At 38.5% G+C, this 27,890-nt stretch overlaps 2 protein-coding genes across 5 annotated transcripts in view; one reads left to right on the top strand and one right to left on the bottom strand.

Moving 5' to 3' along the window:
* Positions 1 to 1,526: 1,526 nt before the first annotated feature.
* On the top strand, positions 1,527 to 27,215 carry rcbtb2 (regulator of chromosome condensation (RCC1) and BTB (POZ) domain containing protein 2). 3 transcript variants are annotated; one of them, XM_088639554.1, is made up of 13 exons: positions 1,529 to 1,801; positions 5,092 to 5,249; positions 7,893 to 8,043; positions 10,811 to 10,977; positions 11,406 to 11,564; positions 12,359 to 12,466; positions 12,735 to 12,877; positions 13,995 to 14,185; positions 14,974 to 15,100; positions 16,202 to 16,341; positions 18,672 to 18,802; positions 20,409 to 20,527; positions 26,822 to 27,215. In XM_088639554.1, exons 2-13 carry the CDS (start codon positions 5,124 to 5,126, stop codon positions 26,841 to 26,843), a joined length of 1,584 nt encoding a protein of 527 aa, XP_088495680.1. In that variant the 5' UTR covers positions 1,529 to 1,801; positions 5,092 to 5,123; the 3' UTR covers positions 26,844 to 27,215. The 3 variants fall into 3 exon arrangements, with proteins under 3 accessions (XP_088495682.1, XP_088495680.1, XP_088495679.1); XM_088639553.1 differs by lacking the exon at positions 26,822 to 27,215 and having other exon boundaries at positions 1,530 to 1,801; positions 20,409 to 22,174; XM_088639556.1 differs by lacking the exons at positions 16,202 to 16,341; positions 18,672 to 18,802; positions 20,409 to 20,527; positions 26,822 to 27,215 and adding an exon at positions 15,493 to 15,886 and having other exon boundaries at positions 1,527 to 1,801.
* rb1 (retinoblastoma 1) overlaps positions 23,866 to 27,890 on the bottom strand; it is a 92,418-nt gene continuing 88,393 nt past the window's right edge. Inside the window, exons 25-27 of one of the 2 annotated variants that reach the window (XM_088639551.1) lie at positions 27,214 to 27,356; positions 26,441 to 26,487; positions 23,866 to 25,242 (exon numbers count right to left, since the gene is read on the bottom strand). In XM_088639551.1, coding sequence (XP_088495677.1) covers positions 25,166 to 25,242; positions 26,441 to 26,487; positions 27,214 to 27,356 — 267 coding nt within the window. In that variant the 3' untranslated portion in view covers positions 23,866 to 25,165. Of the gene's footprint in view, positions 25,243 to 26,440; positions 26,488 to 27,213; positions 27,388 to 27,890 lie in introns of both variants that reach the window. The other variant, XM_088639552.1, reaches the window with a different exon arrangement.

Here is a 27,890-nt window from a genome sequence, read left to right as displayed (position 1 = left end):
AAAACTAAGGCCTCGTTTAGAATATTGGCACAGCTTTGGTTACTATAGTAGAACAGATATTGCTGCTCTGGAATAATATATAATAATAGTGTAACGCATACGGCGGACATTGCAGATTGTGCGAACCGGTTTAGCAGCGCCGTGACGTCACCGCCCTTCCCTGTGAATAGCAGGGACCGCAGCCGCCGGGCTGACGGGAGATTTCCCTTTAGCTGAACTGGCTGGGTCCCTGTTGAGTGACGCCAGAGGCCCGGGTTTGAGTCCCCAGCGGTGGGGGGCCGACCTGAGGCGGCAGCGGCGATGGCGCATACCCACGTGAACCTGAGAATGCTACAATAGCAACTAGATACATATCAGGGCTGAAGGCAATGTCCTACGCTGGCAGGCTGAAGGAACTGAGCATTTTTTAGTCTTGCACTGAGAACATTATAAGGGGACAAAGTCACCACAGCTGATTTCTTCAGAATGAACAGAGAAACACAAACCAACCGGCCCAAGTGGGAACTATACGAATGTGTATTTAAAACTGAGAGCAGGAGACACTTCCTTACCACAAGGACTGTTGAAGTATGGGGGAAAAACCTACCTAGTCATATTGTTGAACCTGATACCCTAGCTTCTTTCAAGAAATTGCTGGATGAAATCCTTTCATTAATTAACTGCCAACTACCAGATGGGCTTGATGGGCTAAATGACTTGCTCCTGTTTGAAACATTTCTTATGATCTTCACATTTTATTGTAATGCCCTTTCATCAAGTTCTATAACAGTGACATGCATAGCGATCTGAAACTACTCCGAATTTAACCAGGCTCATAAATGACGGTGTAATTTAAAACTTCACACACTTAAAGAACTCAGGCTCAGTCTTGTAATTATTTTTAATTGAATCTTCATATACAAATATAGATGTCTTTCTTTAAAGCTTTCAGTTAGAACTTTTCAAAATGGCATCAAATATCTTAACATAAGTCATAGCTCAATATGTCCTAAATCTTGATATAAGCATCCTGGATTTTGAGGAGATACAGAAACTATCCTGTACCCCAAATACGTTTTTTTTTCTCTTTGGTCTTGCAAAGTTCACGTGTCGATATCGTTCTTGTAATAGCTTTTGTATTATTATTATTTATTATTTGGCACACATTTTTAATTGAGATCGTGATGGTGTTAACCTGAAAATAAGAAATAAAAAGAAAATTACTATGTCATTGTCTGTTGCACGCCATGATGCGAAAATAAAAGCAATACAGTCCATGCGTAGGAATTGCTGGAAACAAAAATACGAGACAGCAATAGGAAACGTTATGATTAATTACCTGACGCTTTTATGCATTTGTTTATGCATTTTTATATTTTTTTACAGCTGGGCTTTTTTGTAGCAAAGTGGGTGAATTGCCTAGCTCAACGGTAAAACATCAGTACTACCTTTCCGGCATTTGTACACACCATATAAATCACCTAGACTTAACCACTCCTCTAGCCGCTACGCTAAAAAAAAAAACACATTGTCTGCGCTTGTAAATCTAGACAGCCTGAGTCAGGCTGCTAACCACGGCTGAGAGGAAATCCTATTCTCTCGATGAATCCATGAGCTCGATGATCCTTCGTCGGTCTGTAAGGGCCAGGAAACCTATTGTCGCACAATATGAAAATTTAAGGAGGGAGAATTCTTGCTGTATTTTACAAGACTCTGGTTTCGTTTAAAAAATAAATAAAATGCAGGGACTCGGAATGCAATACCAAGTCGTTGCATGGAAAGAATATAGAGCTCTGTCAACTTTTAACTGATATCATTCATGGTAAGTTTTTTTTCTTTTTTGTGTGTGATTCTGGTGATTAGTACAATGCAATATTATTGACTTACGCAATCCTTAATTTGTAATGTAATGTCAACACTACGTGGTTAGGTTTAGAGAACATACAGGACGCATTGAAAGAAATGTTCATTCTTTGCAGTACTTCAGCGGTCTCAGAATAAAGACTGCGAGATAAACCGAGTTATTGTTGCGCCTTAAACACAGAGTAACGAAAGTGAACATCTTTATCGTGTCAAGCTAGTTTTTTTGCTTGTTAGTTCCCCTTTTTTCAAAGATATTTTAACAGAGACCAGTTAAAGTTTGCTTTTAGTTTAGACGTACAATGATTGATGTTTATTGTGCACAGTGATGAATTAAGCAGTAGTAGTGTTTTTTTTTTCACAATTTGTAGCAAGCTAGTATTTTCTATTTGACTTTTCTCTCTAGTGATACTAATAGTAATAGTCAGCTATTTTATTTTCTGTTTCCACAAACACATTCAACAATGCAGCAGGCCTAAAATACAGTTTGGGATATCTAGGTTTATTGGGTGATCTTGTTTCGCCATATGTGATACGGTGCGCTTGGTTCATTCTTTTGCCTGTTTGACATATACGTGCAGTATAACGGAAAAGACCCCCTCCCATTCTCGAATAAACCCAAGATTGCTGTTTAAGGGGGTTCAAGACTAATGCTACAGTTTGTTACAGTTAGTTTCCATTTTAAAAAACCTAAGAATCTCATAGGCTGGAATTTTATTTTTTTAATCACACGTTCACAGAGTCTCCACCCCCAAAACAAAGATGATAGTAAATCAATTAAAAATAAAAACCTGAAATATCATAATTTAATAAGTATTCACCCCCCTTGGTCAATACATAGTTGAACAACCTCTAGCAGCTATTTTGGATAAGTCTCTATTTAAAACTTCGCACACCGAGATGGAGCAATATGTTCCTATTTCTCCTTGCAAAATTGTTCAAGCTAGGTCAGGTTATTTAGGGAGCAGCCATGGACAGCAAGTTCGACGTTTTGCCACATATTTTTGGTGGGATTAAGGTCTCTAAGTGGGCCACTCAGGGACATCTGTTTCCACTCCAGTGTTGCTCTTACAATGTGCTTTGGATCATAGTCCTGTTGAAAGATACATTCCCTCCCTAGTTTGAACATTTTGGCCAAGGGTAGCAGGTTTTTGTCCAGGATTTGTCTGTAATGTGCACCATTCATCTTCCCGTCGATCCTGACAAGATTGCCAGTCCCTGCCGCTTAAAAGCATCTCCATAACATGATGCTACCACCGCCAGACTTCACGGTGGAAAGGATGTTACCTGGTTAGTGTGCAGTGTTTGATTGATGCCATACATACTACTTAGCATTCAGGCCAAAAAGTTCCATTTTAGTCTCATCGGACCATAAGACTTTCTGGAGTATCTTCTACATGGTGTTTTGCAAACTCTTTGTGGGCAAGGATATGTTTTTTTTCCAACTAGGGCTTCTTACTTGTAACCCTCCCATAAAGGCCCTTTTTGTAGAACATCTTGGACCGATGGAATGTTGAGCTACGGTTTGTACTTTATCTTCCATCACAGCTACTGAGCTCATTCAGTGTCACAGTTGGCCTTGCAGTAGCTTTTCTGATAAGCCCCCTTATTGTCTGGAGGCTAAGTTTAGGGAGATGGCCTGATCTAGGCAGTGTGGCTATAGTTTAATGCTTCTTCCACTTCTGTACAATGGACTGCACTGAGGGATGCTCAAAGTCTTGGCAATAGTCTTGTACCATTCTCCAGATTTGTGCCTCTCTATAATCATATCTCTGAGTTGTTTGGAATGCACTTTTGTCTTCAATTTAAATCTTTTTTTATTTGGAAAGGCTGTACCATGCAGTAGTTCCTCACAGAGAGTGATATTTATATTTACAAAAGAATTGACAGTGGGAGATTCACTAATTTCTTACACAGGTGGAGTCAACAAATCAACACATTGTGTGGCTTTTGAGGTAATGAATTGCACCTGTGCACATTTGAGCTAGCAGTTATTTTAGTAAATTGTGAAAAGGTTTTGGAACATTTATTTTGTTTTGACAGAATATGGTGCTCAAGACTTTGTGGATCAGTGCCAAAATATCGTACTATTCGAAATTCAGAACCTGCAGTAACAAGATGTGAAAAATGATGGGGGCTGAATACTTTTTCAAGGCACTGTATAAATATCTACTCACACCATTCAGACTTTAGTCAATCTACATTAGTTTCTAAGGTGACTTACATTTGCATCCGTTTCTGGCACTGCCAGGAGCAATTAGGATGAAGTATGTTGCTCAAAGGTACAACATTCCAGTTATGAGTCCAGGAACCTAACCACTGCTCCCACCATTCATAGAACATGTACATATAACAACAGGAGTAAGAACTGGAGTAATAGAAAAGTGCAGGTGACTTCTTTTATTAGAACAATCAAAAAAAGATCTGGGACTTGCACATTTTGGGTTGTTTTTGCCTTTAAAAATAAAAGCTCACACAGATAGATGTGTATATACGAGGTGAACAAATAAAGCACTCCCTTTCCACAGCAGTTGAATCCTTTTAATCTTTTAGAACTTGCATAGGCCACCATCAGGTCTGGATGAAGCTTGTTACATCATTTGGGAAATTTGCTTACAATTATTACCACCTTGTCATCTGATTTTAAAGGCTAAGAAGATTTGAAAGATTTGAAAGTAGCTCTCTACATTGTGGCAGTTTGTCAGTAACTTCACTCTCACTGGAGAGTTTGACAGCAGAATTACCACTGTGTAGTCTAATTTGGTCATATATTAGAAGCTACACATAGTTGGGCTGGTCAGTTTTGGGATGGGAGATCTCCAAGGAAAGGTTGATGAAGTTGATAGTCTGTAAGCTGGCACTCTCCTGTCTGCATCACAAACTAAATGAAATTTTGAAACCAATGCTCTAGTGTGGTATCAAGGAACATTATGGTGTATGTTGGAGGTACCATCCTTTGGATAAGATGTTAAACAAAAGTGTTTAAAGATCAGTTGACATTGTCACTGAAGTGGATACCTTACTTAAGTGTTGGTTGAAAGGGGTCTCCATCAATTTGTCAAGCACTTTGGGATCCTTTGGGATTGAAAGAGCTTTACAGATGCAGCAATTCATATAACTAGAATAATTAATTTGTGTTTAAAATCATCTAGGCCTGAATTTAACTCCAACAGAAATACATTGGAGTACAATGGGCACATTGAGCAGGCAGTCTTATCTTATACCTTTTCTGCTGTGTGTGCTTTGCCTCAGGTGATACAGCCCCGTGTCAAAGTTTCCTGATCATGCTGGATGTGGGGAAGTGGCCAGTGTTTGCTCTTCTTCCCCCTGAGGAGCTGCGTCTGATTCGACAGGCCTGTGTATACGGCAGTGCTGGGAACGAGGCTCTGTATGTTACCGTCAATGATGAGGTGAGCATGTGGACTATAGTAAGATAGCAAGTAAGACAGTAATAATCGATAGTGAGACAGTAATGCCACATGGAGGTTTTCTCCTGTGATATAATAAATGTCTTCCCTTATGCTTCTGGGGTTAAAGGTCTTGTGGCCTAAAGTAACAAAGGTGTTGACTGAACAAATAACAAAATAATACATTTTACACACCTGTCTCTCGATTTACTGTAAATCAAACGAATAGGAATTGAACCCACATATTTATTTATAACAGATGTAATATTTTTAAGTTCCACACCCAACCCCACGTGCTTTTGTGTTGTGATCCAAGAGGAAAGAAGAAATGTCCCCATAGTAAGCAGGGGCAGGTTTTAAGAACACCAAAGAGAACAGCTGTGTTTTCAGTTCAGAGCACTGGGTGGGTAGAGCCTCTCCAGCAGTACCTGGCATGGAGTTTCACAGTGAGGCTAAGCAGATAGAGAGCTTCTATATTTAGGCCGGTAATTCCACTGCAAACACTTTTTTATCTAGAGGAGAGTTTCAGGCCAGACAGACTGGACCAACAGAATGTTGGTTTGATTGTATTTTCAACTAATAATTTCGGGGAAAATAGTAAAACATTTACTCAATTTACCTTACTTCACAGCTGATAAGTACTTTGGCATATCTATTCAAGCTCATTTTAAAACTAAACCATAAACTTTATTTATTGAACATAAAAACCAGGCAACAGAGATTTATATCAGTGACTGAAGTGAACTGGAATACTTTAGACAAAAGTCTTCAATTTATGCTAATTAGTCTCTGATGGCGAAACTGTGGTATTACTGTAAAGTTGTACATACATTTAATTTGGTAAGAACCTCTCCTTGTAATGTAGGATGTTTTGTATAGCTTGAAGATTGCTAGTTTAACTAAGGATGATTGTTTGTGCATCTTAAGTGTTTGCTTGTACTATGCGGCTTCCCTTTTCTGCACTGTCACTTTATCATGTTGGTTTGTTCATCTTAAGGGGGACAAAGTCATATTTAACCAATTAAGCACTTGTGCCTTTTTTGAAGATTGCTACTCAGTTCAGATTTATTTAGGATTTTATCTAGACTTTGCCCCTAGCTGACTGGTTGAGAACTCTCAACGTGTAATGTATAAATGGCTGAGCGCCACCAAGATAGGGCAAATTGAACTCACAGTGGTTGAGCAACTGATATCTCCTGGTGTGCCATTTTCTCTAATTCTGCCATTTCTGCTTTAGGCTGAGTGTGAAATGAAATGCATAATTTTGTGTGCTAGTTTTGACAGGCAGTTGCAGGGGTTGTATAGCTACAGCCCTATGTTGTGAGACAATGTTTGTGAACCCCAATATAGTAATGGGAATTGTGGTTTCTTACCATGATATCCTAATTTAATTGAAACATTTTTCTTAAGTAAAATACTTTATATTTACCAGTTCAATAATTTTGAGATGCAATGATGTATGGAGTGGAAAATAATAAAACAGTGAATGTGGAATAATAAACAAATCCCTACTTAGCAAAATAAAGGGGGTAATTAGAATCAGGTGGTTAAAAAAATTGAGTAAACATGGACTTCATTTGGGCAGCACTTTCCTACCATACTACCTATGTGAAATTGGTCTTTACTGTGCAGGTTAGTGGAAATATATCATGCCACAATCAAAATACATCTCAGAAGTCCTCAGAAAAAGGGTATTTGGTGCTAATCAGTCTGCAGAGGGTAATAAAACCATCTCTAAACATCTGGGGCTCCATCCGTCCACTATCAGATAGTCTATAAATCAAACATATTCAAGACTTTACCAAAGATGTGTCATCCTTCCAGGAGCAACCTGAAAATTTATTCAGGAAATTTTCATACCTCAGTTTTCAGGTATGAAAGAACAAGAATAGTTTTCATTGTAGGATATCCAGGAATTTAGCGTTGTTCCTTCAAATTTCGAGGCGAATGTCAAGCCATCCATTCGTCAGCTGAAGCTAAGCTGATCTGATCATTCGGCAAGACAATATTCCTGAACAATCAATCGATCTACAACAGAGCGGCTGAAGGAGAAGAAATTTCACAGGTTGGATTGGCCAAGTCGGTTTATAAAAAGACCTAAACCTCAGTGAAGTGGTATGGCAGGATCTGAAGTGAGCTCTTTAATACAAGGAAACCCAGAAATGTCATGGACCTGTATTGCTTCTGTAAGGAAGGATGGGCAAAAATTCATGAAGGCTAATGCAAGAGACTGATGCACTCTGGCACGAAATGTCTAATTGAAGTCATTGCTGCTCAGAGAGGTGCCACTTATTATTGAATCTTATATTTACCTGAGGATGTTTACTGTTGATCATTTTTTGTTAAATAATTAACATATAGTTTAAGTCTTTAGGCTGTACTGTACATTGAATCAGGTTATTGTCATCTTTAATTTTACTTTCATGAAGATCTTATTACCTTTTAAGTTTAAAATATACAGTACAAGAATAGGGACCAGCCTATGGGAGTTGACAAATGGTTTTCTTGGCACTAGATGTATTAATTAATTAATTTAAAGAGGTGAGATAAAAAGAGAAACATATATGGTGAATCTGTTTATTTCTTCCAGGTTCATTTTTTGAGTTATGTTTGCTCAGTATGAGTTTCCATTTTCAATTTTGGCAGGTTTTCGCCCTTGGGACCAACTGCAGTGGCTGTCTGGGACTTGGTGATATTCAGAGTACCATCGAACCCAGACGCATAGAGGCTCTGTGTGGGAAGAAGATAGTGTCCCTGAGTTATGGAACAGGACCTCATGTGGTCATTGCCACAGCAGGTGAGGAAACAGAGCAGTAGATTTCAGTCTGCGGCACACAAATGTTTTTTGGTGATCAAAATTTGCCACTAGAATTCCCACCCGCCCTGCAATCTCATAGACTTTTTCCATATCCATAATCATGCTTAATAACATCACATCCACTAATTTTGATGGCTTTCTTGCTAAATGGATGCTATGCAGATAACATAGTTTAAAAAATTATGAAATTGATTAATTTGTTGAAGGAAGATGTACGCGATTGCCCGTATACATACATATTTATTGAGTTAAAATATACTTATTGTACACAAACCTTCTGTTTGTGTGGAAATACATTTACTGTCTGGCACATTCAAATATAATAGAATTGAACAGTTCCTATAGCTGTAGAGAATAGCAGTGTTCTGCATTTGTATCGCTGCATTTGTTCCGTTCGTCTATTTATATCAGATTGTGAATGAGTCACAAGGTTAGGCTTCCAAATTGTTTGTATCTGCAGCTTTTTGTGCATGATGCTGTGCCAGACATAGTATGTTAGAGCTGCTCATGCATGGTTCTGAATATGAAAGGGTGGGATGGGGGTACAACTGCAGTGTGAAATTTCCCCAAAAAAACACTGTAACAGTATCACACGTACTGTATAGTGTGGTTTATTCTCCATGTCCATCAGCTTTTGCTTCGTTTGTGTCGTGGGGTCTTCAGGGGTGTTCAGTTTTGATTGATCTCTATTTAAAATTATAATAAGACCACAAAACATTATTCGTTAGAGTGGCTGGCATTGTAGTCAGTGCACTAGATGTTACTAAGCCAATTAGCTAAGCCTCTTACACTGTCGAGTCAGTCGAGCACACCTTCTCTTTTCATTTTCTAACCGCTTCATCCAATTCAGGGTCATAGGGGAGCAGGAGCCTATCCCAACAAGCAATGGGGGCAAGGATAAACCTTGGATGGGATGCCAGTCCATTGTAGGGCACACACGCCATGTGCCATATGTCATAAGCCAGTTAACCTACCAGTATGTCTATGGAGTGCGGCAGGAAACCAGAGTACCTGGCGAAAATGTGAACATTGGGAAAACGTACAAACTCCACGCAGATAGCACCCAGGGTCCTGAATTAATTAAAGAGCCCCAGAACTATGAGGCAGCAGTGCTAACCACTGAGCCACTGTGCAGCCCAGCACATCTCTTCCCATTGGTAAATACCCAGAAACACTATCAAAATGAAAGTTAATGTTACAGTTATAGGAAGTTTTTTTGTTGTTTGATCTTTTTTTTCCAACAAGATTAAGTATTGCTTAACTGCTCAAAAAACAGCAGTTATAACATTAACTCCATCATAACACATACTTTTCTGTTAATTCCAAGGAATTATTGACTTTTTATTATATGTCATTAACTGTAGGTGGTATATTGGCTTTAAAAATAATATAAATTCAGATATTATGAATATTTTATGTTAAAAACATTCTAAAGAAATGCATTACAATAAAAAGATTAGTATGCTTTTTTAAAGATGGTATTGCTCTTTGAATTATTTACTAGTTTGGTGAGTGTTTGAAATTATTCAGGATCTTTGTCACCTAAAATTATTAAGTTCTACAGTATATTTCACAGCAAGCGGAAATAGAGAAATAGCATAAAACTAATTCCAGCACTGTATTTTGGGTGAGCAGGGATTCTGGGAAGATAACCGCTGGGGCACGTTCTAAGCTTTTTAATGTAAAACAATTCTACTCACATTGTTAATTGTGAGTGTTCCACTTTTGTATTTTTCTTCATTGCATTGTTAACAGACATGAGCAAAAATTGTTAAATGTTTAAAATCAATTTGTTCTTAAAAGTTAGTTTTTTACATCCATATTTTATTATTTAATTAGAAAACATTTATAAGTATATCTTGCCAGACTTGAGAAAAATAATTTTTAATATGTATCTTATAGATTTATAATTCATAATTGGACACAGTGCCAGAGAGAATAAAGTTACTTCCTATATGTGTAAGGTGTGCTAATGAACAGACTTCATTTGTTGTGCTTTAACTTCAGGGAGAAGTTCTCTGTTCTTTTAAGTCATGAAGTCAGATCCCTGACTAGTGGAGCAGAAGTGCTTAGGGTGTGTGGTTCCTCTTTTCTTCATGGTCAGATTAGTCATCAGTAAATTAATTGAAACAGCAGCTGTCCGGACACTGAGGTTTTCAACTTAGTCATCTGTGCTAACTGAGAGTGATATTCCCAGCTTTAATACTGGGAAATGTAATAGAAAGTCTCCATTTCTGTATTACTGTAACTTGTATACTATTTGTCATTTTTCAGGTTATTACGTTTCCCACGTTGTCTCATTGAAAATCATTACCATAATCGGGTTACAGGTTTTGAATTCTGAAACTTTATGTGGCCGAGATTCTTCATTAAGATAGTAATACTTGTTTGATTAATTTGTCTGTTTTGGTTACTAGGTAAGAGAATGGTCTGGTACAATAAATAGAACATTATGTTGACACCAGCCATTTCTACTAAGGTTGAGATGTCATGTAGGATCATTAGGGAAACAATATAAATGTGTTTAAAATCATTATAAGCATGCAATCTGTGAAATCATCATTATAGATTATGTCTGTAGATTGTTGTGTAGCTCAGCTTTGAAGAATAGAAGAGGAGCTGTTTGTATCAGTTAGATTGGGAACTATATGCCTGTTTGTGCTGGAATTAGTTCTCCTAATGGCATGGAGTAGTATGTCAGTTACAGTACAGTATGTTCATTGTCTTTGTACTGTATGCTGTGCAGATGGGGATGTATTTGCTTGGGGACACAATGGATACAGCCAGCTGGGAAATGGCACTACGAACCAGGGCCTGACTCCTGCCCAAGTCTCCACCAACCTTCTCAACAAGAAGGTGACAGAGGTCGCCTGTGGCTCTCATCACACCATCGCCCTGACCTCTGAGGGGGAGGTAGGAACTGCTGGAGATTGCTGAGTCAATTGGCAGTAGGATGTTTATTGACATTTGACTTTCAGTTTCTTAACAGGACTTTGTAAATTACTTTTTCTATACCTCCTACCTAATATAATCAGTTTAATTGAATTGGTGGACATTGACTGCAAGCTCTCTTGACAGTAAATCAGCTTACAGTAGTTGTGTCCCTAGCTGTGGATTCAACATGTGAGAAGTTTCAACATCTGAAAAGGGAAAAATCAGAAAATCACTTTTCCTTTGCTTAATAATCATGCCTTCTGGCCATAAGGCATCTAAATGGGTTTACTGACTCAACCTGTCGCTCAACCAGTTTGAATTTTTATACACCGCCTTTATATAGTGGGAATTATAAAAGTTATAGATTCATTGCTTCACGGAGCCAAAATGTCCGCTGGTTTCTGCAGGTCTATGCATGGGGCTACAATAACTCTGGCCAGGTGGGCTCTGGGTCCACAGCGAACCAGCCTACGCCACGCCGAGTGAGCAGCTGTCTGCAGAACAAGGTGGTGGTGAATATCGCCTGTGGACAGCTCTGTTCCATGGCTGTGCTGGACAATGGAGAGGTGTGCTCTGACTTGTTAACTTGCCTACATGTGACAGTTGTATGATATAGGACATGGAGCATTACTGTGTTTCTCTCATGATGGCCATACCAACTTCCTGTCCCGTATAGGTTGATGGTGTGTCGTAAAGCTTGTTTGCTACAGTCTGAGTGATTTATGTGTGTGTTCATTTATTCTGACCAGGTGGGTTAAATAGTAGCACAATAATAGCTTTGTTCCTTAAATGTTAAGAGTGGTGTTGCAAAGGTTGTAACATGTGCCTTAGGTCTTCAGCTGAGCTCTGGCCTGTAGTGGGGAATATAGCTCTAGGGACACAGGAATATGAAAAAATCTTCAACTTTATTCACTGCACCCGTGGTAGAAGCATGTTAACTGGCTTCCAACACCCAAACTTTACTTGGAACAATTACAACCCAGACAATTTTTGCAGACAATGCAGCATGATAGCTACAGAACACAAGAATAGAGAATACAGTTGTAAGCTTATATACATTTATTCTCCATCTGAATTTCTGCAGAGGCCGGATGTCTTAGACGGGTAAGGGGATAGGGCCCGTATTTGGTCATCTTTTCTGACTTGACATCTAACTGTCTGTGACCTATATTGTGATACATAGGAATACTTGTTTCTGTTATCTGTCAGAGTCTCACAGTCTTCCTTCAGTCTCTCATTTACAGTACAACTGACCAGCGTACCACATAGTGGAATCAAACCCTCTCCCTCCTGCACCACCTCGTGGACCAGAACCATTTTGTGTTATACAGCCATTAATGCCATTTCTCTGAATTTGTAGGCCTACGGCTGGGGTTACAACTGCAATGGACAGCTTGGGCTGGGCAACAATGGGAACCAACAGACACCCTGTCGGATAGCGGCACTGCAAGGAATTAACATTGTCCAGGTAAATGGTTGCTGGGTTGAAGTTCAGAAGATCTGAGAAGGCAGTAAAAACAGTCTTTTAATATTGAAAAATATAAAATTATTTAGTTCAGCTGAAATTGTGTCTGATGTAACTTTCTGCAGGTGTAAGAACTGCTTATACAAATTCTTATAGAGTTGTTCATAAACATTGAAAACAAAAATTTTAAAGCACTGTTATGATTACAGTCAGGATGGTTTGCTTCTCCACGCGAATACAGTACATATAGTCAGCATTATTCTCTCTGTAGATTGTCTGTGGATATGCACACACCTTGGCACTGACTGATGAAGGCTTTGTCTATGCCTGGGGTGCCAACTCATATGGGCAGCTGGGCACTGGGAACAAGAGTAACCAAGCCAGTCCAACACTGATTAATATGGACAAAGAACGGTAAACACACTTGTTTCTGCTGTGATTTAAGAGTTACTGCTGCATCACCGTTTGACTGCACTTGCTACTACATCACTGCACTGAATAATTCAGTTTTTTAGCTTGTGAACAGTGAAGTGCACACTGTGCAAAATCTACAGTTAAGCTTAACCGGAAACTTTGACGGCTCAGGTTCAGTTGAGGCACTGAACTGAATGAGGCAAAACAGTTCCAAGTTGAAAGACATACAGGGGAAATCTGGTATTTGTCATTGTGTACCTAAAATGCATATTTTTCTTTCATTGTAAATAGCAGTCTTGAAGTGGAAGTCAATGGAGGGCCAGTGTTACCCAAACTACTGGAAGTTTGAAAATGAGCTGTAGGAGATCCTTATGAGCAAAGTTTTTATATACTTTTCAAAATTCTGTTTTGATTCATTTCATTCCTTGCATGTTCTCCTCCAAAACAATTGGAAGAGTCTGGAGTAAATAACAGTAGTAATGATGAATGTTCGTTTTACGGTGGGTTTCATTGGTAATAATAAGTCATTTTTAATTGGGTAGATTTCACTAATTATTACGTTTGGTGGGACATGGTTTGATAGAGCTAATTGTGTGGCCAGGCCAATTTAATTGAGAGTTGATTTAGGTTTCAGGACATTAAAGTGATTATTGACCTTATGATGGCATAGTGAATAGTGACAGGTAGTCAAAATGAAAATAAAAATAGGATTTTTTATTATATCAAGGTAATACGATTATAGCTTATTAATTAATAGTTAATAATAGCTTAATTATTGTAGTATGCATCAGCTGAATTTGCAGTACTTATTTCTGAAAAGTAAAAGTAAAGATAAGTTTCTGCCTCATTTTTGCAGCTTTATCATGTCTGAATGTGATGGTTTACTGTGTTATTAGCTCATGCAACAGGAAAAATGTCATTCTCTGTCCCATTAATGTTATGTGAATGTCCGCACATAAAAGCTGGACATGGCTCTCAGATTGTATATGTACATGTGTACTTTTTTGTTGTTTCTTTTCTAGTTGTGACCATTCATATCCCTGCTCCAAACACACTTAGACAGTAACTCGTCCCAGGCCGTGGTTTGACTGTGCCTTTCCTGTCTCTCCACGCTCAGGATGGTGGAAATAGCGGCCTGCCATTCCACCCACACCTCGGCCGCCAAAACGCAGAGTGGGCAGGTGCTGATGTGGGGCCAGTGCCGCGGGCAGGCCATCGCCAGCCCACACCTCACACACTTCACCAGCACCGACGACGTCTTCGCTTGCTTCGCCACGCCTGCTGTCACCTGGCACCTCCTGGCTGTGGGTACGGCCACCTTTCCTGCTCCTTTGTCTCGTCTTTGATGACTTCAGGCGTCTGTTTTATTCTTGTTATTATTTTCTGTATTGCTTTGCTAGGTAAAGAGTCCCATTCCACATTTACAGTGGCGTGTTTTTAAATAAAACATTGTTTGAGATGGATGCTCCAGTGCTTCCAGGTTCTAACTTGCGTGATTTTCCCAGTCTGTTTATGCACTTAGTTGAAACACAACTCCTTTGTGTAAATCATGTTTAAAGTTATTGTTAGGTTCCTAATAGCACTCCATATGACACTCTTGTGAAATCTGTGCATAATCGAACAAAAAACTGGAATTGATTTCAACCTTGGATACAATCTTTGTATGTGTGTTGTACAACCCCTTTAGTTTCTCCCAAAAATAAAGAAGAAACTTTGGATGGAGATGTCAAATGTCAAACCAGGATAAGGAATTTAACACTAATGGTATAATTTGCAGTGCCTCTTATGGGGATCGTAATACTTCATTATTAAAGTAAGACAAATATATTGAATTCAGTACAATTACAGTAGTACTGAGCATCTCTAGGTTGTTTGGTTAAAAATGATGCTAGTGAAACTGACACAATATTTCTTTGATCTATTTGAAATCCTTCCTCACTTCTCACTCATCCTGATAAAATCAGGAAATCATTCTGTACCCAACAAAGTGATTTGTTTATCAGGGGACATTGCTTATCTTTTACAGCTTTCAGTGGTAGTTTCCTGCTTTTTTATTGTTGTGTTGTCTGACACTCTGCTCGTCTTGTGTGTTGCAGAGGGAGACGACTACTTGACCGTAGCACAGTCTCTGAAGAAAGAGTTTGACAGCCCCGAAATTTCAGACCTTAAGTTTGTGGTGGATGGAAAATGCATTCATGTTCACAAAGCTCTGCTCAAAATCAGGTACAGAGGTTGAGTTTGACAGTATACTGTCTACCATGAATAATATGTCCAATAAATTCACACTAGACAAAACGCAGGATGAAATACTCATATCTGTAATGTTGTATGCATTGAAATACTTGATGGTCACAGATACACAATTCACACTTCACAAGGTATTTTACTCTGGACTATTCAGAACATAACAAAATATTTAAAATACTATTGCAGCACTATCCTAATATGTTCTTAAGTACACTATCTTTTCCCACTTGATAAAAATAATTTCACACAGTTCCAGAAATTGAAGGAAAAACTGAGTATTCTCAAACATGACATGTGTAGTCATGCCTGAAACGGCAGTCTTGCACGTATATGACTTTTTGACAAGAGCTGCCTGCTGCTTGCTTCAGGTCATTTCTCCTGGGAATTACAGACAGGAAGTGGCTGCTGGGATCCTGTTTCCCCTCAGGCTCCTCCCGGAGATGGCAGGCTGTTTGTTGCTACATCCTCCTGACAGAGCGAAATAATTTTGTCTCAAAACATCTTATGTAGTGCCCCGGCCACCTTGGAGGCTTTTAAACTTGATTCTTTATTTTCTTTGTTGGTAGTAACAGCGGGCCTGTTTGCTCAAATAATTGATCACACAGGTTATTTTACCATGCGTTTTTTTCTTTGCAAAGCTTTTGGAGATTTTAGAATCCCGAAAGTCTTGAGAAAGAGAAATATTGGAATACACATGCAGATACGGCCACAGTGAGAAGTTTCAAAGGCAGAACTCCAAAACTTCTACATGTGCTGTCTATTTTATATTCTAGGAAGACATAACAGACCTTCTCATGGGCATTGAAGGTGCGTCTAGTGTGTAATACCATTGTCCTCATGATCTCAATTGTTTGTGTGCATTTTTAATGACTCAGTTGTCTGAGTAAGAGACACGTGAAAGGTGTTGTGTAAAATCATAATTTAAAAAATGATACCAATGTTGTAGCTAGTTTAAACACAGTATAAATTCTCCTGGCTTGTTTGAAAAAATTGCTTATTCCTTTCCTGTATAAAGTTTGTTCCAGTCAGCTCCTAGGTTTCCACTTCTGTAACCCCACTTTGCTGGCTCTGCCTCAGGTGTGAGCATTTCCGAGTGCTGCTCAATGAGACGGATGAGGAGTCCATCGAGATCCACCAATTCTCCTACCTGGTGTACAGGGCCTTCCTGGAGTATCTCTACACAGACTCCATCAACCTGGCTCCTGAGGATGCCATCGGTAAGGAGCCTGTTACCATGTGGGGGAAGACTACAGACTCCTGCCATGTCTACACGAGACTCCAGAATGTAACAGCTGAGTCTGGGTGCACAAGGCAGTTCTGTGCCTCTTAAATAAGTAGCTATCTTGTGTGTCAGGTTGTGTTATCAATCCCAAGCTTGTGTTCCATATCATGTTTTGATGAATGTCCTGCTAGCACCATGCAACATCAACTAAGATTATTAGGAGCCGTCTCTCTGGTCATGTCAATGACAGAAGAGAGGAAAGACGCTGGCTAAGTCATCTTCAGTCAACAGATATAAAATATGTGCCTGGCAGCATTAAAACTGTGACTATTTGAACGGGCAGTTTATTGCATCTTAATGCCGCCAGATATATAAACATGACTTGTATTACTTGCGTAGCTTTTATAAGACACAAGAAATGTCCCATATTATCCTTTTAATCTGCCCATTTCTATATAAATTGCGTTTTAGACTGCAGCTAATGCCATCAGATTTAAACCTTACTTTCTGGACAACAATTTACAAACTGCTCGTGCTGTTTTTTTTCTTGTGCTGTGTGATGGTTTAATAAGTGTCGGCTTCTGCGTCAGTTGTGCTTGGTGGTGTTGTATTTATGTGAAGGCTGTTCGTAATGCAGCAAGTATGCGGTCCAGTAAGTAAAGCAACAGTGAAGGCTGAGGTTGCTGGTTCATCTGCAAAACTGTCTTATAGACAAACTCTTGATAGTGAGATCACTTTCAGTATTTTTCATATATATGTTGTACATAAATGAATTTGAATATTGGCCCTTTTTACTATCTATCTATTATTATCTATATAAGTACAAATGGTCAAGTGAAAATTGCATACTCATGGCCAATGTGGGGAAACACCAGAGGGTGCTAACATCACTGCTGTCTGTCACAGAATGCATGCAAGGGTGTGAACAGAAAATAAACATCACTTTAAGTCAGTGCAGTGCTTTCTGTTGTAAAGGCATTTCCCCATGGTATATTTACATGTGTACCAATTTCATTTTTCCACAGTGCATGTTTTTTTTGGGTTACAGTTGTTTGAAAAGGATCAGCTGTAGGATTACCCTACGTAAATGTGCAGTAGGCAGTTTCCTTTATTTATTTTCCCCATGCAAAATGCCAGAGTGACCTAACATGGCACCTGCGACTAAATATTCCGTGCAAGGAACGGGCTGCAGCCAAATTCCTTTTCCTCTCAGCACGGCTGCCAAATACTGTACACATTTTAATTTTTTTAAAAAAAAGTGTATATAGAGGAATATACACAGCAGCATCCTTTCATTTCATTTCACTTCAATAAATGGATACAGAAATGTTTTGGCAAGTAGACTACAGTTATTAAAAAGCATATGTTTGTGAAATTGTTGTGGCTTGCTTCCTTTTTGTGGTGTTTAAAGAGAGTGTAAGTCTCTTTAGATACAATAAGCAAGCAAAAATTAATAATGGACATAAGAAAGGTTGCAAATGAAAGGAGGCCATCCAGTCTGTTTAGCCCAATTGACCTGAGGATCTCATCCTGCCGTGACTTGAAGGAAACCAAGGTATTGGCTTATATTCATTTAAAGTGGCAGAAATGTACCGGGAAACAATTGGCCACTTCTCACTGGTGTCAGTGTCAGACAGCGATAAAGACAGATCCGGTGTTATCAGGAAAACTTTATGGTTTTAGTGTGGCTAATGGCAATGATACTTCAGAATTAACAGTTAAACACGAACCAGAAGGCACAAGTCAAAATTATGTGAAAGTGTTTTAAAACTAAGAACAGGAGGCACTTCTTTACTCAGTGAGCTGTGGGAATATGGAATAACCTGCCCAGTCATATTGTTGAAGCGGATACCCTGGGCCATAATGTGTTGATTAGAATCCCTTTATTGCCAAGAGACCATATTAGGCTTTCTTAATGTAAGTTATTTTCTAGGCGGAACAACACAGAAGTTTAATTCTGTATTGACTGAGGTTTTTTGATTAAAACATTTACAGTTTTTAACAAGATTTTACAAGTTACTTACACTTACACTTACTACACTTGTTCAGTCTTCTCTTATTGGCATCTGTACAACTTAGTTTGGACACTGGAAAAAATTATAAGCAGTCCTTAAGGACCATATTATTAGCATAAACCAATTTAGGCTATTAGACCCTCAATATGTGAGACCTTTGCTTTGTATTTACATCCTAAGATGGTTATGCTTTAGTGGCTGTCAAGCAGGTTCTAATGCTTGTCTGTTGAAATGGCCTTTTATTGATTTTTTTTAAACAGACTGGAACTTGGGAACTCTGATTTAAAGATCTGTTTTGTCGTTTCTCTAGGGCTGCTAGACTTGGCTACGTACTATCGGGAGACCCGGCTGAAGCGGCTGTGTCAGGAGACCATCAAGCGGGGGATCTCCGAGGAGAACGCTATCGCGCTGCTCTCCGCTGCCGTCAAGTATGAGGCCCGGGTAGGGTGACTTCTCTCCAGCCGTACACCCCCACCCCCCCCCCCGAAACCAACACTTACCCTGGGGGCTCCTCTGACTTCAAACCAACAGAAAACCCCCTTTTACACCTGCAGTTCCCTGGCATCCTTACTCCACACAGTGGTGGTACAGTGCACAGCTTGCTTTGATGACTTGATTATAGAAACTTCCAGATCCTGCTCTGTGAGTGAGCTCCCCTGCCCATTATATGGGGACAGTAAAGGCCTGGAGTAATGGACAAGACTGAAACAAGGTGTCATTTACACGCAAAATGTGCATAATAAGAAAGCTGTTAGATCACCGTGGTACTTTTCAGTGGAGAGTTTTAGGATAATAGTCGGTCGGTCTCCACCCTTAGAAAATGGTGAATATTTGTATATTTTCATGACAGAATTTGGTTGTCCTTTACCTCCTGCTGAATTCATTGTTTCTGCTTCACCATGTGGGTTTGCTGGAGTTATCACAGAAACTGATCTTTTGAAGTTCTTTGCTAACTGTCCTCATGGGCTATTTGTTACACGTCTGGAAGAACAGCAGCAATTCTCTTTTTGTAAACCAATTTCTTACCACTTTGAAAGGAGTATTTTTTAGAGTATCCATGCACTGCGTCAATGTTAGGTGGACCATTCCTTACTCATCTGCTTGATAATTTTTGAAGGAGGCTTTAAGTTTTAATGTTTTTTCCATATAAATATATTATCCAGTCCTAAATTTTAAATCTGATCAATATAACCATGCTTGCAATTGACTACATTTTGCTCAAAGAAGCAAGGTATTTTAGAATAAAGTTCTGTTTTTGGTAGAGATGTTTCCAGTCAGGTACAGGTCCTAAAGTTTTCTTTTTATTTTACAAGCACCTTTCACCCTTCCTCTGATTCTATTCTTTTTGAGTGTGCCTTGTTCTGTTTGTGTTCTTAGCTATTGGGATGCCAGCTTCTAATATACTATCTGCTTATTTAAATTGTTTGTTTCGGTAAATCAAATTGATTAATGGGACAAGTGACAGCAATTAACCTCTTTATAAAGAAAAACCTGCACTCTGATGTGTTAATTGCCCTCAGAGGTCTTTTGCTCTTTAACACAAATGCAATTTAAATAGGGCATTTTGAAATGCAAATGCACAATTATTCCTCCTAGTTGTTTCAATGCTACTGACACATGTTTGTTATTCAAAAAGTGACTATGCCTTCCTTAGAGTGGAGGTAAAGCAATAAGAATCTTTTGAAAGACTGCATACTTCAAAAAATAACATACGACTTGTTTCCCCTGTCATCGGATGCCAGAGATTCAATTAAGGAAGTCTGGTTTAGCAACAATAACTGCAACTTTACAGGCAGCTTGAGAGATTAAAAAAAAGCACTAGGAATGTTGGCAGGTCATTTTATCATCAGAGCTGCTGTGAAACACATTCAGTTGTTTTGCCTTTCCTGGTGCAATAAGCTGCAGCTGATATCTTTGCAATGTTCTGTTGTGTTAGCGGGAGATAAGCAGCGTTCCCTATTCAACTTGTTGCCTTTGGATACTGTAGTGAAAAACTGTGATCAATCTTCGGGAAAATATTCCTCAAACGGAAATTCTTCATTTGTAGGACCTTGAAGAGTTTTGCTTCAAGTTCTGTGTCAATCACATGACTGCGGTGACTCAGACACAAGCCTTTGCTGACATGGACCATGACCTGCTGAAGAACTTCATCAGCAAAGCCAGCAGGTACGGCGCATTCAAGAACTGAGCACGCCAAGCCTAAGGGTGCAGTGCCGAGTAGGAGAGAGAGAGATGTATCTGGGAGCGGTGAGCAGACACGCAACACCAAAGAATCACTGTGCTCTCAAGGGCTGAACTGAAACCAGTCTTCACTGCCAGAGGGAGCAATAACACAAAACCCTTTTCATCATACTCACATTCCTCAGTTGTGTGTTTCAGACATTATGACAAAAAATGTCATTAGAAAAAGGGAGCTTACATGATTCCCTTGTTTTTCGTCTCCTTGTAATGTAATACAAGATGAAAATCATGAAAAGGCATGTATGTATGAGTTGTATCCTTAAAGAACTCCTCCAAAAGAGTCTGCATACCGAGCAATTGTTCCCACGTGAGCAGCTTATTCCAGACTGTACAACGGTGATGAACAAGTTTGTTAGGGCTGGAAGAGATGGTTAGCAGTCATGGCCAAGTACGTATCCCTCAAAGGGCAAATGGGTATCAAGTGGAAAAAGATAGAAATATGAAATGGTTTTCTTTTATATTGAAATGTGCATGCATAAAGTTATAAGCATAATGTTGGATGCCTATAACTTTAAGAATCTGAAGCACTTGTGCTGCCCATATTTATTGTGTAGACATACAGTAGTTAAACAGGTGGAGGCTGTCAAGGTATGTGCTCTGCTGTATTGTGCCTCTTTAAGTTGGCCAATATGTATGCTTTTGATCTTGAAAACGTTTGCTTAGTTTAAACCTAAACTTTTTAAGAATAATGCCGTACTCAGTAGAAATAGAATTTGTTTAAAGCAGTAGTCTTACACAAGAACTGTTGGTCTGGGTATTACAAAAAAAAGGTTCAGTAATCCCTAAACATTCTACAAGGTCACAGAATGCCATATAGTCAAGTTTAAATGCCAACATCACTACATCCCTATCCTTAGTTTCACTCTGTAGTTTGGGTTATTCACTGTACAGTCATTGGCAGCACCTGACCTGTATCAAAGGCATTGTTATTGGCTATTCAGAGACAACCTGCTTTTGCTAGAAGAACAGACTGTGCTGTGAAACATTACCAGTTATAAGGCCAAGGACTGTACTCATGCAGGTGAAGTTTTTTTGGTTCGTTTAACAGTTCTTCAATCCATGCCTGAAGGGTGGTTATTAATGTTTAGAATCTCCTGGTAAGGTGGTGGAACTTGGAGTGCTGTGTCTGGGAAAGTCAAGAGCCCAGGTGGCAGTGCAATGTGAAAAACTGGTATATTGTTACAACTCTCTTTACAGTACATACTGTAGATGCAGAATGGGAGAAATACAAGAGTTGGTTAATATGAACCATGTGTGAGCACAGGCTTCTATCAAAGCTTTTTAGATTGTAGGGACTAACTTGGTAAGTAAGCACTGACATTATTAAAGAGAGTTTGTTTGTGTACTTATTTAATATATATTTAATATAGAACACTGGTATTTGTACGTACAGGAAGATTTCAGATTGTTACTTGATGCAATGTTTATATGTTAATGTTAGAAGAAGGTGTTACATTTACAGTAAAACCAAGTACATACTGGTCAAAGGGAGTTATAGTCTTGTTTACAATTAAGCATGTTCTTTTTTGTTTTGAAACTGAAAGGATTAAAAAAAGCAATTGTATCTTTTAATTACTGTGTCATTTGTTCATTATAAGACTTGAGGTATACCATAAGTAGAATCTACAATGGACTGAAATTATAAATTGTGATTTTGGACTTAATTTAAATCATTTTGCATCCATGTGGCTGTTTTCAGGGTTATCCACACCTATGACCTGCAATGGCAAAGAACAGCTGGAAAGAATCAGGTGTTCCTCCCACAGAGGGGGATCAATTGTGTGATGTAAAAGATGGGAAATCTGTACCAAGGCTCACATGGAAATAAGTTTGTGTTGTGACATAATGGGATTTTATCAATTTCTAACTGTCCCTATACATACATGTAGTCAACAGACATTTTTAAAAAAGGTGTAGTTCAAAAATAACCTTTGCATTTCCAGACTTGAATCAATTTGTGCTCCAGTCCCTAACCTTTTCTTTCATATGCATTACATTGGTTAGTAACACTGCACGGTATTTTTGCTCAAGACAAGTGTAAATTTAGAAAAGCCACAGAAACTCTCCTGCTGTGGGTGTCTCACTTTAAAAATACTTTGGTGTTGGGCTGACAATCTGATTTGTTAGCTTTAACCTGCTCATTGGGATGTGGGTGTACTCGACTCTTCTGAAACTGCAATGACTTTTAATGACTGCAATGACTTACAGAGCATCCCGAGTCAATTAAAGTGTTTTTTCCCCCATTTGTGTTTCTTACAACTCATTTAGCTGGATTAGCAAGAGTTATAACTGTTCACATTAATATTTTTCTTCTACAAAATATCTGCGGTCAGTTCACCATTTCAATCCTCCATCACAATTAAAGGGACACCCAACATAAGCTCATCCCATGTGCCAGTATGCTTAAGTTGCAGTGAAGTGCTGCACACCTTGCTTGCTTGCATTGTTGCACAACCTGTTGAACTGAAGCATGTGGCCAGAAGTCATACTGCAATGTTGATGAGGGCATTGTATTTTAAAGGATATTTTAGATCACAGTAAGTCCCCTACTGCTGGACTAAAAAGATTTAAACTATGACCCACATCATCTACTCCTTGACCCCTGATGCATACAGAGATGGTTAAATTCTACATTTCGTTCATTTTCTCACATTAGATTGTACATTTTCATAGGAATATTTTGAATGTCATTTAAACCGTTATGTTGATACATAATCAATCTTATGGCCCCAGGTTTACTAGCAAGAAACTGACATGCCATCAAAAATAGGTTTATATTTTAGGACCAATAAATAGATTTACATACAGGAAAACTTTCTATCAATATCTATTGATCATAAAGGTCTTGGTGAGTGGCTTATATTAAGAAACATTCTAATTAAGAAAATAAAACTTATTTTAAATAGAAAGGTGAACATTAAACACAGTTGCACAATTATTGGCAATTACACACCCCTGTGTTAAAAGCTCAACCAATTTTTGAAGCTCTTTATAACTCAGAAATATTAAACAATATTGGTACAGTCTGACTGAAAATCATCCTACTGATCCAGTGTGTAAAGTCACAGCTGGATGTTTGAATAACTGCTTTCATGTACAGAACATGATATTCAGAATAACTTCTTATTTAACTAGTACTATGGACACATCACAAGCCTTTGTCTTGTCTTCAGAAATGTTAAAATCTCAAGTTCTCTATATCTAACCAGTTATTTAGTAGTTGATGCTTAGTATTGTATCATCATCAAGACACAAAACAGGCATTTTTTAGTAGCAGATTTACATAACTCCTTTTTATTCCTGTACCTTAAAGGAAAACTTATACAAAAGGTGTCTCATTGACTCAAACAATTGTCACATATAAATTTAACCCCACTTGTAACAAATGACCACAGATTACAATTTATTATTGTAGAAATGAGTCTATTTCCACAATAAACCAGACAGGTAATTTCAAAAGTTTTGTGGAAAAGGGGAATTAAAATGTCAGGGGAAAGTTCCATTCCTGTTTTCCTCCTCATGAAAGCAGCATCTTAATCCTGCTTTATATAGGGGGTCTTCAAACTTGGTCTTAAAGAGGTATGGGCTGTTTTGATTTTCATTCAGATCTCATTTACTTAACTGGGTTTATTTTCTTTATTAGTCTAGATTAAGAGATTTTTTCGGAAAGTAGGAGAAAGGACCCATAGGTGAGATGGATGACCTCATTACAAATGTATACATACTCTGTGATCAAGGTATTAATTGGTTTTTCAAAATTTTCAAATTTCTCATCCTTTGCTGACTACAATAAGGCTTGTAATATATCATTGCTTAGACTAATACCATTCAGTTTAATTACTGCAAAGTCTTGCATCTAGCTGCAGGGACAGTAAATAACGAAGTACGGATGTCAAGACTGTTTTATATCAGATGCGAGAGAACACTCCTGGCACAGTCTGGCTCTCTACCTGAGCTTAATAAATTATCATAGAAAAATAAATTAGTAAATATTCAAACTGCAGTCAAACTGTAAATTGTACACTTGTCCTACAGTAGTTATGGGTTGTGCAGGATAAAAAAGGAACAAAATTTAAGATCAACTGGTATAGCCCTGTATAGCAAGAGTCACATTTTGGTTAATGTTTACTAGTGTCAAATTCTTATGTTCACAAAAGACTGACTGAGTTTGTGTACAATGTGGTCCATGTGTTTTCAAGCACAGGAAGAAAATGGCTTATAATTACAGTACAATAATTTAAAAAATTAAAATGCTTTCAGAATCTACTCTATAAGGTTCTACACACACAACTGTCAGTAAGATCATCAAAACCTTCAAGAAAAAAAAATGCAAACAATTGGGGGAACAAAAGCCACACAATATACTATAAATTAAAAAATAACCCCTCAAATTTCTGCCCAAGCAGAAATGCATTTAAAATAATAAAAAAGCAAGTCTAATTTTTTTTTAAAAATCACCAGAATTATTACACAGTTCAAATGTACAAAAAAGTTTTTTTTTTAAATGGAGTTTCTGTTTTGTGTAAAAATGGGGCAAAGGGATCTCCTGAGGTGGTGACAGTCTCAGTGCTTCTCCTCTTTCAAAGAGTCTACAGCCGCATCTTTTAGCTTCTGTTCTTGCATCCTGGTCCTAGTGGAAGCTGCAGACAAAACACATCCAACTTCAGATCAACAGATTTAAAAACAACCATCTGGTCTACACAGGGAGAAGGACTAGCTCTCTAAAATGCCTGGATTTTTAATATCAAGACAATAGACAATTTCTGTCACTACTGAGCAAATCAGATGAGTAGTAATATTTTGGCCGATGAGTGTAAAAATGCTTTAGAAACAAATACTGGAAGCAAGCACTGTTCAGTTTTGATATTTTATGAAATTTGGGTTCTTTGGGTACTTAAAAGTTTTCACAGACTGGTCACATCAAATTAAGTTTGTGAATATCCTACAGCTGTGTAATTCAATATAAGCACAAAGAAAACTAACTGCATAAACAGTGGACTTTTAAAATGCCTAGAAATAAAGTGTTGACATTTAAGCGATCATTTACAACTTTTTTATAGCCTCTGCTATAGTTGAATTGAACAGGTGACAAGTTAATAGATATGATTCCAGTATAATTGGCTACAACTAGAAAACAAAATACTTTCTGCAGAATATATAAAGTGACCACTTCTAGGAAAAATGGTACATGGAGTATTACCAGTCCCGAGTACATACAGTACGTGTATTCATTTTTTCTAAAACCACTTTGGCAACAGCAACATGCTACACTAGATCTATTGGTCACTCTTTTGACTAATATTTGTCTTGTTCTCCAAACCTGAAACAGATTGTTTTGGGGGGAAGTGGAGGAAGTTCTGTACAGCAGACCTTTACCTGATTCGTGATTCTGAAAACTGATCACATTGTAGGATGAACAAGACTTTTTACCAGCATATGTGCTTTGCTGCTAGAGATGGCATTAACTGAGTACATTTTTTATGAGGATTGTGTGATGCTATTTGTTAGTCCTACCCAATTTTACAACAAATATAAACATCAGCCTTTTAATCTGCATTGCTCGTTTTCCTCAACTTGTATGCAACACAAAAGGCAGGCACAGGCACTCAATTAAAATTCAGTTGATGAGTAATACTAAGTGATTTAAAACAAAGATAGTGGACTGATTTACATGAAAGGTTTTCAGTGAAAGAATAATCTCAACCTGAGAGGAGCACTAGTCATAATTGGGTCTGCTCTATGGTTTAAGGATGGTGGTATTCTGCTTAAACCCTTCACTTATCTCTCTCATCTAATAATACAAAAATAAAATTTCCAAAACAGAAAAAAAGAACACACTCATTTCAGCAAGCTTCTGTTGGAACTTGGACTCTCCAGCTGATTTGCTGTAAAAGAAAAACAAACCAGGAAGAAAGTCACAAAAACATTCACTGCAAGTTTGTTGCACAGGACATGATGACTTGTTGCAGAGCCTCTTTTCCAACTCTATTATGAACTTTCCTATCCAGCACATTTACATCTAGTGATGGCAGAGTGTGGAACCTGCTACAAGCTGTTGCTTTGGATGCCGAGATGCTGAACAAAGTAATTGCCATTGTGAATGAAATAAGGAATCTGGGTAGATCATACACTAGCTATAGTTATGCAGGGTTAGTCAAAATGTTGTTGACAAGTATAAATGCCAATTATTTTACTAAAGTTTTGTTTTCTCCTCCACAGATGGCGAAGGATTGTAAGGTAACTGGTAGAAACGTTGATATTTATGCTTTCATTTGAAACCTTTTTTGTTACAGTAAGCCATGTAATTAGTTTGTAATAAACTGTCAAAGTTGTCGACAGCAGTTCGACTAACCCTCATAAAAAATATCAGGCTTTATTTCTCATCATATTATTCTTGTGTAGATGCTGGAGTTCTTTAGAAAAATTGAAGCCCAACTTAATGGCAGAGTGTTGGATTAACCGATCTAGTTCTGACCTATTTCATTCATCCTGCGAATTCTGGAACATGACCTGGCGTGTACAGTCACTTGTAAAGAGGCGATGATGGCTTTGACGGAGCAGGACTGTGTCCACACGAATGTGGAAGGCAGATGCCTGTGCAGATGCATTACCTTCCGTCAGCCTCGTCTTGGCCGTCCGTGTCGAAGCGCAGTCTCTTGAGGGGCTTGGGAGCGCTGTTGCTCTCCAGTCCTCTTTTCAGAGACCAGTCACTGCTGCTTACCATCTGGTTGATCCTCTGGAACTTCTCTGAAGTCTGGAAGGAAGGAGGCACAAGCACAATCAAGCTGTGCAACTGTTTGACTGAGGGCATTGTCCTGAGGAGAGGCCTTTGCGTAGCATGTTTGTGACAGAACGCAAAAATAATATGACCTGAAGGTCTGAACACCGTTTACAGTTTATCTTTATTTCACTACATCAATATTGGGAATTTAAATTCTACACCAGTGTGAATTCTATTGGATTTACCCCCTAGATTTCTGTATAGTATGTCACAGACTGCTTGTGCTTTTTCTTCTTTTGACCATCATCTCCCAAAATCCTTGAACCTGGCTTATGCTACTAGCTGAATGACTAGGATTTCCCAAGTGAAGGCACACAAATACTTGAGCGCCAAAAGGGAAATGTTGGGATAAGTCTAGATTCCCATCGGCAAAGGCTCATGGTGTGGTTGGTGAGGGACACACTGAAACTCCCAGCATGGGGCTATGTTGCCTGGGATGCATTAAAGGATGAGTAGGCTGAACATGGGAGGGTTTGCCTCGTTTTCCTCTGTGCTTGTTGTACTTGT

The sequence above is a fragment of the Lepisosteus platostomus genome, chromosome 7 (assembly GCF_059453375.1).
Source record: "Lepisosteus platostomus isolate fLepPlt1 chromosome 7, fLepPlt1.hap1, whole genome shotgun sequence".
Taxonomy (NCBI): domain Eukaryota; kingdom Metazoa; phylum Chordata; class Actinopteri; order Semionotiformes; family Lepisosteidae; genus Lepisosteus; species Lepisosteus platostomus.
The sequence above is the reverse complement of the archived record's forward strand: the minus strand, read 5'-3'. Positions and strand labels throughout refer to the sequence as shown.

Coding starts and splice junctions, on each gene's coding strand:
- rcbtb2 (XM_088639554.1), top strand. CDS start 5,124: ATGCTGGATGTGGGGAAGTGGCCAGTGTTTGCTCTTCTTCCCCCTGAG. Junction 10,978..11,405: donor CCCTGACCTCTGAGGGGGAG/GTAGGAACTGCT, acceptor TGGTTTCTGCAG/GTCTATGCATGGGGCTACAA. Junction 20,528..26,821: donor TTCATCAGCAAAGCCAGCAG/GTACGGCGCATT, acceptor TCTCCTCCACAG/ATGGCGAAGGATTGTAAGGT.